Below are 14445 nucleotides of genomic sequence, written 5' to 3' on the forward strand. Positions count from 1 at the left end.
TTATTTGATAAGCACTTTACTTGCTAGGAGCATATTTTGTACCTTGTCTTAATATTTTATTGCTGAGATGTTTTTATTATTTTATAATTTAGTGTATAAAATATGTCTACTAAAGTAGCTCTTTCATCAGAGTGTAACTTATTATCGTGGTTTTTAAATGGCAACACGCAGTCACGTTTTGGTGATTAAAGATTGTTAACACCTCAGTTTACATATTCATGATTCGAGATTCAGTTATACGCGATTCTTTACGTGTTACAAAAGGATAAATCAGCATCAATTTAAGTCTGAGCATATATGATATCAAATATTAGACTGAGCGTATGTGCTATAGCGAAGCGTGACCAAGATTAGCTAGTATCATCATAGTTAATCCTGTACGGGTCACAGAACATGGGTTGGCATGGGTTTAGGTCGTCGACCACCACGCTAGCCAAGTGTGGATTGGTAGACTTCACACTCCTCTAAGAACATTATTGAGGAACGTTAGCTACTATAATAACACAATATCGTCCATTACATTTATACAAATCGTCAGAATCTTTACAACTATGAGTTCGCATGAAAAATATACATAAACTGGGAATGATAACTTTTACGGACATACGCGGTTCACGCGAATGGCTTCCTCATGCTGGAAATGTTTATTTTAAGCTATAAACATCCATAAATCGCTTTTGTTTCTGAAAGTTTACATGTATTTGATGTTATGCTTTTTAAAGGTAGGTATTATGTAAAGAATAAGCCAAACGGTACGAAGCTTAATATAGGATGAAAAATTACTTATCATCGACATCTTACCAACGTCCTACTAAGCTGGGTCAGGCACAAGTCTCCTGTTTCATAGGGGAATGGGAAGAGATGACGGGCCGCTTAGAACCACTATGCAGCATACACACATATAGCTACGGATTGCAGATGTTAACAAATAATTAGCCATATGGTGACAACGGATCAGAATGTAGCTGTTTAAGAGTGGTTTTGAGAGTGGGCAGTAGCGGACTTAGGAATTGTACGTTTTATTTGGCACCGATTAAAAAATGTTGTGTATAAAATTAATTTCTTGATTTAAGCTGTTTAAAAAGTAAGTGATGAAATTTTAAATTGAAATTTTTTTTTACGCTTGTTAGGGTAACCCGCAACCCTTTACAAGTAGGCGGTACAGTGATTTTATAAAGTGGGTAAATAAATAAAACTTTTGATAACTATAAATTCATATAGGCCAGATATTTTATTAAATTTATTGTTTTTCTTACAAATACGCCAATAATTATTATTTAAGTTCTAAATAGTTTTCAAGAAACAATTAAAATCATACCAATGTTCATGACATTGACTTTGCGGGTATTTCGATAATTATACGACTGCATTATCGATACAGTTCAGTCCTACGTGGACTCGAACGATGCAAAGATACCTCCCGATGTCTTAGTGGTTACCACAAGATATTGCTTGTCCCGAGTCTGGGGTGGGGTGGGATATTAACGGTTCAAGAGATGGAGTTCAAGGTTCTCGGAACATTGCCGAAAAAAAGTGAACTATTGGTCATTTTAGATGGTCTTGATAGATTTTATAAATACCTATTTAGGTTTTCATAAAAAAACAATACATGATAAAAAAACGACATGAAAGCGTCTACTCTGGACTCTAGAGCAAACATTTTTTCAATACACACATCTCCATCTAGCCCCATAGTAGCTTGTGTTATGGGTACAAAGAAGACTGATGAGTATTTTAATGTACTGACTGATGAGTACATAAATAGGTACTTATAATATATATATAAACATATTCATCACAAACACATTTTCCAGGTGTGGGAATTGAATCCACGTCCTTGGAATCAGAAAGCAGGGTTGCTGCCCACTGGGATAATCACGCCTATATTTACGTCTTAAAACGCGTGTTGTGGGATGGGTGTTAGTGTGCAGAATACCTATTTGTGTTGCTGTCTGTATATCCCGTTCTTCGCAACTTTTTGCGTTACAACAAAACAGTTTCGAGTTTCGACCCACGGCCGCGGCGAGGTAGACGCCGATGGCGATAAGGCAGTAATTACGATGCAGAGACGCGTGAGCTATCTTTGGATTGTTTCTTGCATTTGTTATGTTTCGATTTATTTGTCTCATTCCTCTATTACTAAAAAACATAAATACTTATATAACATACTTCACTTTCGTAAAAACAGAGTTGCACGAGCCCCAGCATGCATCACTGACTTTTCGGAGTTACAGTCGGCAATGTACCCTCAACATATTGATTGTACATTGGCAAAGATCTGTTTGGTGTAGAGTATAAGGATTGAAGAAAATATAAGTTACTTAATATTCATATAGGAATTCCGCAAAGTAACGATAGATGATGAATATTAACTGAACACCCTAGAAGTGTATACTGAGGGTCAGTCAGTCAGGTCAGTCAGTAAGTCAGGACAGTCTTCTTTTTTAATTCTACCGCTAAGGGTTTTAGAAAAGATAAGAAAATGTGTATGAAAGTGTGTAATTTTTTAGGTATGAATACATAACTAAAAAAATACACAACTGCAACTTGGTATTTAGACTTTTTAGCTATAAGACACGAAATAAATGTTTCATAGTATTTAAAATACATCCCTCAAACGAGTGAACTAAGGATTGAAAGATTGTGTGGTACGGTATTTTTTTATATTAACAAAAATAGTATTTTATTGCTTTTCGTTTTATATAGCTTGGTTTCTAGCTGACGAAAAACGACGGCGAAATTTTCCACTGACGAAGTTGCGGGCATCCGCTTGTATAAACAATAAATATTAAGCAACCACTACATAAATCTATGTGATGTATATCCCAAGCATTGTTTGTGCGTTGTAAAGTCAAAACAGTATCGGAGTGTAACTAAAAAAATATAAAATTATGAAAACCTTGACTGTCAATGTAGTTTTGTATTTTCCTAATTTCACGTTGTTGTAATGGGTCCGACACTCGTAACACAAGTTATCTTAGTGAGAGTGTTTAAGCGCAAGTTGCACAAATGAGTGCACAAATCAATAGAGTATCACTGTGTTCATAAGGAGATTCCTGCTTGATACATTTTTTTTGAAATAAATAAATTATTATTATTATTATTATTATAGTTTACATTATTCTACTAGTCAAGCCCTTTCATATGATACGAATATATACATATCGATGGAGTAGTGAGAAAAAATTGTAATCTGCCATTTTATGGCAGTGGTCATCTTGGACCGATTTTTATTAAACATTACTAAGCACACTACCGACTTATCCATCTTTCAAACAAAATAAAAAGAATATCTAAATCAGTTCATCCGTTAATACAATGCCACAGGCAGACATAGACACATACTCAAAAACACACACACACACTCACACATCACGTCAAACCTACAATACCCCAGTGGTTTGCGTCGGAGGTTAAATAGAATTGTCACACAGAAGTGCTGTTAGTGCGCGAGTAAATACCACTGGCATTAATAAAAAAAGCCCAACATATATTTTAACACTGTCGCGACCCGTCTAGACGATGTTGGTATTTAGGTATCTCTTCTTTACACTGTGGTATTGTGGAATCTGCGTGGTTGGTGTTTTTGATAGTAGGAGCAAAACATAAAACCAAAGAGTATTGTTTATGAAAATAAAACAGTTATAAAATAGGTATACCACGCAGATTTGTACGATTGCGTAGTAAGTAAATGATACTGGTTTGGTGATTAAAAAATTACATATTATAATGAAGGATAAAAATATTATTGAGATTACTATAACACACCCTTTATGCACATTAATGCATTAATCTGTTTCTAATTTTCACATTTTCAATTAAAATTCCCTTAGCTGTTTAAAGGCAAGACTAAAACAAAATTTGAGTATTCCCAACCTAACACTAAATAACCTCGGAGTCGATTAACCAGGTCCGCTGTCAATATTTATATACGTGCACCGTGAAAGAACTGATTTAGGGATAGTATGGCGGCATATATAGTTAAATTTTAGGGCTATGTAAATCGAGATATTTTCTATTTTTATTTTCTTTTGTTGCACTTCATGTTTAGTTCTTGACTGCAATCTCACCTGCTGGTAGCTTATGATGCAGACTCCAGTCTATGGTGGTAACGCGCTTACCACCATAGATTACAGTCTGCATTATAAGTTACCAGCAAATGAGATTGGGATTTTATAATTACCTAATTGTCTCTGGACTGTTCTGGTGGGAAGATTCGGCTAGTTACCACTGAACTGACAAAGATGTGACGCCAAAGCATTAAGCGTTCCGGTACAATTTCTTGTAGAAACCGTTCTAGGATGTCAGGGTGATAGCCGAAGCCTCCCACCAGTACAGACTAGAGAAAATTCTGAAATCCTAAATTCCAAAGCTGAGTATTGCAAATTAGGTTTAATGTTTAAGTAACGCCTACTTCTGTCTAATATCTAATGCTCTAATGAATTGGTCTGTTTTGCATAACCACATCCAATTGGCTCTTCACTCAGAGTTAATACCTTAACGCCGTATAATTCCACCATTAATACCTTTTATCTCCACCGCCAAATGACCTCAGAGTTACAACCAATTTGAGACCCTTCGGAGGGCTAATTTGTTTTTTCAACACTTACGAGTGTGAACCCCTGCTGTGCTCAAATACAAAAAGATACACGGCCCTTTTAAGCAACGGTGTTTTCTGCCAATGTACTGGACCGCTGGGTCAGGATAAAACGGGACGTTTATACAATCTTATGTAGGCCTTTTAAAATTGACAGCATTGATTGTATAACTTAAATAGATCAAAACTTAATCATAAAACAAAATATTGTTTGAGATTAAATTATACTTTTCTATAATAATTGCAGAACATAGAATTAAGTCCTAAACTTTTTTCATCCTAATTTTTGACTGAATTTTGTAATGGAAAAGATTATACCATGGCTGGCATACACATAGGCTGTTTTTTATCCCAGAAAATATACGGTTTCCGAAGGAATCCTGAAAACAGCAGGTTATTAATATCCCTCCATACTAATATTATCTATTGTAATGTTTCTGTTTGTTTTTTTTTTGGCAATTATTCGAATATGTATTCATATATATAGTGTATTCTAAAGATGGACATAGAATGGTAGTTTTTCCGAAAAAAAACGTAACGTAACTGAAGATGAAACTGAAACCTAATTTTGGTATCTACCGAGTCCCCTGTATCCCCGCGGTGCCCGTTCTATCTTCTCCTAGGTGTGTTGCTCCATTTATAAGAACTGGCCATATAAAAAAACACATCTTGTTTATAAACTCAACGCATATGGGAATAAAGACTCATTTGTATTGAACTTTTTATCTCGAGCTTACAGATACCACCCGCTGATACAAGAATAAGAAATCCTTCAAGAAATCGTTTCTGTAATCAATGCTGCGTTCTTACATTAAGGGTCTAGTCGGACATTCCAGAATCACCCTTTAAGCTTTGGATCTAGCGCGATAAACACGTGGCAGTAACCTGTGTTTATATCTCATCAAGATATTTTTTTTAGTATGAAAATTATGCTTAATTTGCTGTTCTCCGCGATAAGTACGGAGGTAAATAAGCAGGAGAATCTGTATGGTGTAATTTTTAATTTCTTCAATCCTTACCATCATCATCATCACTTTAACCGATTGAAGCCCACTGCTGGGCATAGGTCTTTTGTAGAGAGTGCCAAAATCCACGGTCCTGGGCCGCTTGTTTCCAGCGGCTCCCAGCGACTCGTTTGATGTCGTCTATCCACCTCGTTGGGGGCCGACCAACACTGCGTTTACCTGCGCGGTGTCGCCATTACAACACCTTGCAACCCAAACGTCCATTGGTTTTCCGAGCTATGTGCAATAAATCCTTTTACTCCACACCAAACAGATCTTCGGCAATGTACCCTCCCACACAGATTCTCCTGCTTTTCGCGGAGTATGGCAAATTAAGCTTCACTTTCATAATATATTATGGATTTCCGCAAAGTAACGCCTGTTTGGAGTAAGTGTAAGTAAGATAAGTTTTTAATCCAATGTTTGTTTTATAATAACAATTGACGGACCAAGCAGATGGGCCACGTGACCGAAGTGGGACAACATCGCCTCTTAGCAAGGAAACACTTCGCAGGGTATGCAAGGGACGCATCCTGCAATTTACCACCCTGTGTCTACCAACCTGAGGTGTAGTTGTCAAACCTACCTATTTTGACGGCCGTTTGGCGCAGTGGCCAGCGACCTTGCTTTCTGAGTCCAAGGCCGTGGGTACGATTAGCACAACTGGAAAATGCTTGTGCGATGCACATGAATGCTTTTCGGTGGCTTGGTGTTTATATGTATACTAGCTGACCCGCGCAACTTCGTCTGCACCGAAACGGTTATTAGAGGTTTCATTATCTTAAAAAACCTAGAAACAAATTGCAACGCGGCCGGGTGGCCCGCTGCATTTTGTGACTTAAAAGTCGGCATGACATCTTTAGAAAACATCGTTATATTTCAGCCAATTTACAGAAATAGGATGGTACGCATGCATTCAATCGTTGTGCCATATGCCTTGCGACTTGCCAGTATCTGTAAAGAGTTATGTCATTTATCTCCAACAATATTTATTAGATCTTCATTAAAATTACACAATACATGCTAGTTAGTATACACTTTCAAATAAAAAAAGAATTATTAAAATCGGTTCAAATTTAACGGAGCTATGAAGTAAAATTGATAAAAAATTTCATCCCGTTTCCAGGAGGAAACTTATTGTTTATCGGCATAAAAAGTAGCCTATATTCATCCGAAATACCAGCTACCACTATACTAAATTTTATTTAAATCCGTTCAGTAGTTTTCACGTGATGCCCGGACAGACAGACAGATAGACAGACAAAAATTATATTAAATTATGAGTATTTATTAAATATTCATAAAAACATTCATCAGTCATCTTAGTACCCATAACACAAGCTACGCTTACTTTCAGGCTAGATGGCGATGTGTGTATTGTCGTAGTATATTTATATATAAAATAAAAAAAAAAAACAAACCTCATGTGCCCATAATAACATCGGCAACCACACCGTTTAGAACAGAACACATATTTGTGGAATAATATTGTGAGAGTTAAAAGTCTAGGAGCGGTGATAGCCCAGTGGGTAACTTCGATTTCATTTTCGGGGGGCCTAGTTCGAATCCAATCTAACTTTTCTAAGTCATGTGCATTATACGAGTAAGCAATTAAAACATCACTTTCTTCAACGATGAAGGAAAACGTGGTGATGAAACCTGCATGCCTGAGGGTTCTCCATAATGTTCTCAAAGGTGTATGGAGTCCACAAATCCGCATTGGGCCCAGCGTGGTGTATTACAGCACTATCCCCTTCTGATTGTGGGAGGAGACCTGAGATATGATGATGATGATGATGAATAAAGTCTCAAGTAAAAGTATGTTCAACGTGGAAATTCGAATGGTGAAAATCACTAATCTAGGAGACTCTAAACGAGACAAAACACTCAAAACGAGCATTATCTTCGTTAGTATCAGATCAGCAAATCAGCGGAATCTGTCTGAGTGTTTTTCTTTCGATAGTTTGTATCATATTATGGCACGTTCGCAAATTGTATAGCTATATGTTTCTCAAAGTTTGCGATATGACGACAGTGGTACTGAACGCAGTTTAACGAAATGATTCCCACCAGTAATCTAAGGAAATTTAGGACTATACAAATAGATGTGGAATGTATTAGTATTTTGGGATTTCTCTAGACTAGCTCTTAAAAAATAAAAAAGTTATACCACATAATGTCGATCATTCTGGCCAACTGGCGCAGTAGTAGTTGTATGTATATTAATCATAAAAATATTCATCAGTCATCTTAGTACCCATTCCACAAGCTACGCTTACTCTGAGACTAGATAGCGATGTGTGTATTGCCGTAGTATATTTATTTATTTATTTTATATGTCATGTGGAGCTCCGTACTTCACCGAAACCTTTTATAAATATATATAGCAATAAATTATTATAATGATACTTTAAAGCAAAGTAAATAGGTACAAATTAATTAATAAACTAGTAGCGAAACGTTGAGAACTGCTGCCAAATAGCTACCGTCGACAAAATCATAACAATATGGTGACACACATACAAAATACATACACAGGCAGTGCTCATCCGGCAATAGGTATAATAACATCGCATAAGCATTGTACGAGCCAAAATGGCGGAATGCTATTTAATCTGCGCATTATTTGTGTGTTTGAACATTTTTGGCGTACAAGGATCTATACACGTGAAAGGTCAGCTCTTTATTTTACCACTCTATGCAACACGCTATCAAATTCTTATTATTTTGCTAGTAAATTACTGCACTTTTTACTTAGCGCTTGAAATTTAAAAACCTTTACTGCTCGGATAAGAGTTATGTTAAAATGATACCTACATTTCATTTTTGGGGTGCAATAAATTTGCGCTTAGTGAGGTCATGGAATAGTTGCCAACACTTACTTTATTTTGATGACCATCATCAGACCTGTAACCCCACTGTTCGGAACATGCCTCCTAGCTCGTACAAAACATAAAAAGCTTTAAATACTCTATGCTGCAAACATTGAATTAAAAACATACAGAATCAGTCATTACTGTATGCATTAAAACAGTGAAAACGCCCAACGCATGTCTCACTTTACACCCGTAGAATGTTGCTAGCTCAGAAACTTTTTCACATTTTATGGTGAACGCTTAGAATATTAGACGTAAAAAAATACTGTCATCTGCTAAACGGTATGAAGTGACTAACCGTTAGTTCGAGAAACCATTCTAAAGTGGACCGGTTTTTGATGATTCAATATTAGTCGCGTACAAAGTTTCTGTATGTTCTATTTTGCGGCTCCAAAGCTGGTATCTAAATATTGGATATTCGAAAGATGCCAACAATTATTCATTGTTAACAATTATTCATTGTAAAGTCAACATCTCCTGAGGATGCTCCGGATTCGGAGCGAAACGTGCGTAGAGGGTATATTGCCGAAGATCTGTTTGGTGTGAAGTATAAGGATTGAAGATGTTATAAATTACACCACACAGATTCTCCTGCTTTTCGCGGAGTATAGCAAATTAAGCTTAATTTGATAATACTGGTATTTAAACTTACATCAGATTAATTTCGGTGAGAAAGTGGAAATACAAAGACGGAAGTTATTACAACAGTCAAATCTTCAAAAACAACAACACAATTTAACAAAAAATATGCCACGTGAAAACTCATACTCTGTAGGGTTGGCTTCCAGATATTTGTAAAGCGTATTAGAAGCGAACTAGCAGAATTTTTGATAGATACCTAAGGGCTATTAACAATGTAATGGTGCAGATCTTTACAAGTCTGTGGGTTAGATAGTTCAATATTGACAGTAGAGCTATATTGAAACGTTTTAAATCACACTCTCTATCCAAAATTAAAATCTTTCGCGTTTAATAATAACGATCTGGATATAATATGGTTAGAAGATTAAATACGCCCTTGTTTGTGATTATAATTTATAACAAGAGACATGAAGTATTTTGATATTGCTTCATGTACAAGCAGTTTCATTATTATATTACACGACTCCGATAATATTGTCATTTCTCAACAATGTAATAAAAATACTCATGTCGATATTGTGGGTCGACTCATGTGGAAGAATATATGTCCGATATTGCAGAGTAGACTAATTCTGATGGAATTATTTACTCATATCAAATGTAGTATGCGTATCATTTTATTTTCTTGATGGACTTATGAAGAAAAAATATGGTTTTATATAAATAAAATTGGTCTTTTAAAATGGTTTTATTTGTATTGCATACAGATGTGGTGGAAATCTTTAGAATGTTATGACAAAACTGCTCAGGAGTCACTTGTCGCTTGATAGACGTCAAAACAGGCAATTGAAGGCTGTATATTTTTTTTAAACTTGATTTAAGCCTGTGACGTAGTGCACTTGCCTTCAATGTACTAATTTACCCTTGACATGATGAAACCCATATTATAGGTATCGCGGAAGACTGGAGGGGCAATTTTGATATATTCGGTGCGTGTTAGAAACAAGGAATCAAAACACTTCGTACGAATCCATAAGACATAAACCTATAAAGGTTTATAATGTAGATATTTAAAATGCCTCGTATTTCAATTTTAGAATATTTTGGATATAACCAAATAGTTTATTTTCTGAGCACACGTTTGAAACGTGTGCTCAGAAAATAAATAATTATATCTTGTAAACTACAATTTTTTTCTTTATAATAGTTTTCTAGCTCCACCGAATTCAAAGCACCAAACTGGTACTTGGCAGAGCCATACTTAAAATGGCCGTAGCACCCCATGTACGACCCAACTGCTCCGAACTGCTCTGAACTGTTAACCTTATATAGGGTGCCAAGTTTTCTGCTAGTAGTTCTAGCCTTGGATTCCATGCATTACTCAAAATTTAGTTTTTATAAAATTATAAACCTAGGAACTTTATACTGCTAGGGATCGGTACAGATATATTTTGAAAAGTTAGAGTAGTCTGCGAAAAAATCTAGTGCGTAAATGTTTTGTTTTACCCCACTTATGTTTGTAATATTTATTCAAAGAAAAAATTACGACCTAAAAGTTACGTTTATTAATAATAGATTTTGATATTCCAGGCCTACTCTGTCAGGACCCAGATACTCGTAAACTTTACCCAATTAATTCAACATGGCCATCCGAAAGTTTTTGTGGTAATTATACGTGTAAACTTAGATATAAAAACTTCACTCAAACAGAATACGCGCCTGTTACGAAGATAAATAATACCTCACCAGAAGAAAAAGATAAAATTGTAGAAAGTGACATGAACACCAGCCCCAGTGAACAGGCTTTTGTCTTAATCAAAAAAGTTCAACCAGTACAACAACCTGAACATCACAAAGAAGCGATAAAGAGGATAAATGCTTTGACAGATGATTTTAAAAGAGATACTGATACTGATAGATACCTAACAGAATCCGAAATAAAATCAATAACTGAAATATTACATACGGTAAAGAAAAGTGATTTAGAAGCTATTGTGGAAATATACAATATTGCTCAGGATATTTACAAAGAAATGGATACCAATGGAGAGGAAAAAAATATTAAAGATACCTATTTGTATACTAAAAAAAGTAAAGAAAATATGCTCAATAAAAAAATATCGGGTAAAGCAAAAAGCTCTGTTTCATATTGGTATGAACCGCTTCACCAAGGTGGTATAAAAGTCAACCCTACGGATTTGAAAGTTGACGGCACAAATGCTGTTCCTACTGCAAGAAGTTATTCAAATCCTGCTACTTACTACCAAGGCCCACTAACAGACAGAGATTTCAAAAACATGCCTTATTATTATCCAATGTCAAATTTTCAGAGGACTTCATCGTATGTACACAATACAGCATCGCAAAATATGCCTAACCACGCACCACATCGTGCAAAGTCATGTAGGAAGCAGAAATTTAATAACATTGCACCAACCTGGGTAAACACACATAATAATGTACAGGCAGAATCAGGAAAACCTAAAATGCAACCAATGCTCCTTCCTTATCCGTTTTCTTACGTACAACATTATAACTTTAGTACATATCCAGCCAGCTTCTACTACAGTCACTATCCATGGGCTCAATTAGAAGCTTACAGTGGAAGTAGAAATTATCCGCAGCAATACTTTGGTGCATATGCAGCTCATGTTCCAAATACTGCAGTTGTCGACAATGTCCAAGAAATAGAGCAGAAATCCGATGTTCATTATGTAAAAAGTGATAAGGTAATGGATACTGCGAATAAGACAGAAGGACTGAATTTACCTGAATGGCAAACAGAAGAGCTGTCACCTGAAGTTCTTGAAGAAGTAAAGGCGAACATATTAGAAGATTCCAAGTTACTAAAACCTATTGTTAAAACTGTAAAACTAGAGAAGGTGGGAAAAGTCATTAAATTAGACGAACTTACACGAACCAAAAGAGATCTAAATAATATTGATGATAAAGGTGTTGAATTGGAAATTGTTCATTATGAGCCATATATCGAAAAAACAACGTAAGTTTATTTTTTTTCTTAAAAACTTTAACGTAGAAATTCCAACACGACAAATTTTATGTTTCCTAAAAAATGGGATCTTACATAAATTACAAATATTGGGATCACGCATTACAAAGGCTAAACTTGAAAAAGTTAACAAATTAACGACAGAAAAAAAATGATGGAATGCCGACCCTTTGTCTTGACAGATGTTTTGGTGTATTTTATCGTTACTTTTTGAATAGTTAAAAAGGTCAAACCTTTTTGGGAATGAAAGGCGGCGTAGAATGATGTGTGAAGACTAAACAATGTTTTTTTTTAGTAAGTGTTATATATCTGTAGTTAAAATATTCTTATTTTCAAAAGTTTTTTTGCTTGTAAAATTATATTAACTATTAGTAATTTCGAAACACTAATGTTACGGCTTTGGCAAATTGATATTGATAATATTCAGATATAAAATTTAGTTAAACTATTTTGGAAAAAGGAATACTCATTTTCTAGTTTTGAATTTCAAAATAACTTCTATCTATATCATTAGCGCGATGAACACTCTGCAAACATTTATATACAGGTAAACACTCAGACGCTGAAAAACATTCATGTTCCTCTCACAAACATTTTCCAGTGGTGGGAATCGAAATCTTGGACTCAGAAAGCAGGGCAACTGCCCACTGCGCCAATCGCCAGTCAAATAGCGGGCTAACTTGTTAGGGATATGGCACTTATATTAAACCCATGACCCAAATTGGTTTCGGCATCGTACCGCAATGCTGAATCGCTTGGCGTAACGTGCTTAGTGTGGGGTAAAAGAGGAATTACAGATTTTTTTATAATTGGAATTACAGATTGAACTCCGTACAGTACTCCTACATCAGGTACATCAGGTAGTGTTATAAATAATATCGACCTTATTTCCAGACTACCGAAAGCAACTTATAGATTGGAGTCTCATTTAATTTTCAGGTGCGAATCGAGTGTCGAACCTGGATTTTTCCGGCTGGGAAGCCCGAACGAGCCTTACCCAGCATGCTGCCCTCAAAAGATTGACGGCTGATATGAGAGGCAACTTAGCCAAATTTCTAAAATAATTTCTCAACCACTAAAAAACCTAACTGAGGAATAAATATTGTACGAGAAGTTATGGGCATTGCCTGCGAATTCGTCTTGTTCATTTCCGTTTTTGAAATCTCACAAAAAAACGTTTGGTTTTGAACTAAAATTGTATTAAAATTCTATGGGAACGGTTTCAAAAAACTCTGCAAGAGATATTATCAGAGTTAAATCGCATTAGCAGATTTTGTGTTCTAAAATTTTAATATATCTCCGGTACAAACAAAAGTGTGCTACATTAGAGTAGCAGTATTAATTTTTATCCAAATACCTAAATAGTTTTCAAGGGTATTTATTTAATAGGACATTTAATTTGGAAGTTATATTGAGTTTTAAAAAATGTTAGGAGTACACCTTAACAAAACAATTCTTTTTACATCTGAATTGAATGTTCTTTCTGAATTGAGTTCTAGTTCACACATCTCCCAAATAAACTGTTCCTACGGGATGCTTTGAATACAAACAGAAACGCGGACAAAGTCGCGGGTAACAACTAGTTCCTTTTAAGACCAACAGTCGTATGTGAGGTAGATAGCAAGTACCAATTTTAAGGACACAGTATAATTTGTCGAAAGTTTGGTGCAAATACAGTAAGCGGGGAAGCCCCGCAGGTAGGAATTCCCCACAGGCCAGCTATTTGGCAGACGGTACCAAAAAAACTAACATTTCAAATATAAAACCCGATTTTAGTAATTGCTTATACGTTTCGTGCAATAAATGTTTTACTGTGTAATCCAGTAATATAGTAAATTAAAAAAATAGAACATACAATAAATTATTTGTTAGTTTTGTAAATAATATTATTTTTATTAAAAAAAAAAACAAAAATAAATATAATTTTTTATTTCACGTGATTTAAGAATGCACAGAAACAGTGCTATCATCATATTAACCGATTACAAACTCACTACAGAGCACGGGTCTCCTTCCACAATGCGAAGGGGTTAAGGCCGTAGTCCATCACGGCCCAATGCGGTTTGGTGGACTTCACTTTATTTTGAGTACATTATGGAAAACTCTCAGGCATTTTCTTCACTTTGTTTTCCTTCACCATTGCAAGTGATATTGTAATTGCTTAAATCGCACGTAACTTCTGAAAAGTTAGAGGTACGTGGTATTCGAACTTGGTCCCCCGAAAGTGAAGTCTGAGTCCTATCCACCGGGCTATCACAGCTTCACACAGCCCGAGGTTAGTCACTTTATTCCAATTAGCTGTTGACATCATTATTTTACCTAATAATGTTCTAATCGTTTACCATAAAATGGGCAAAATGGGAAAGTTAGTGAGTT

The 14445-nt window shown here is 35.5% G+C and overlaps 2 protein-coding genes across 4 annotated transcripts in view; one reads left to right on the plus strand and one right to left on the minus strand.

Annotated features, from left to right (window-relative positions):
* LOC120628018 (protein madd-4) overlaps positions 1-14445 on the minus strand; it is a 292600-nt gene that overhangs the window by 210199 nt on the left and 67956 nt on the right. The gene's annotated exons all lie outside the window — the stretch shown is intronic.
* LOC120629919 lies at positions 8133-13203 on the plus strand. Its single transcript, XM_039899353.1, has 3 exons — positions 8133-8275; positions 10650-12060; positions 13009-13203. Exons 1-3 carry the CDS (start codon positions 8197-8199, stop codon positions 13097-13099), a joined length of 1581 nt encoding a protein of 526 aa, XP_039755287.1. The 5' UTR covers positions 8133-8196; the 3' UTR covers positions 13100-13203.

Source organism: Pararge aegeria, chromosome 1, assembly GCF_905163445.1.
Source record: "Pararge aegeria chromosome 1, ilParAegt1.1, whole genome shotgun sequence".
NCBI lineage: Eukaryota > Metazoa > Arthropoda > Insecta > Lepidoptera > Nymphalidae > Pararge > Pararge aegeria.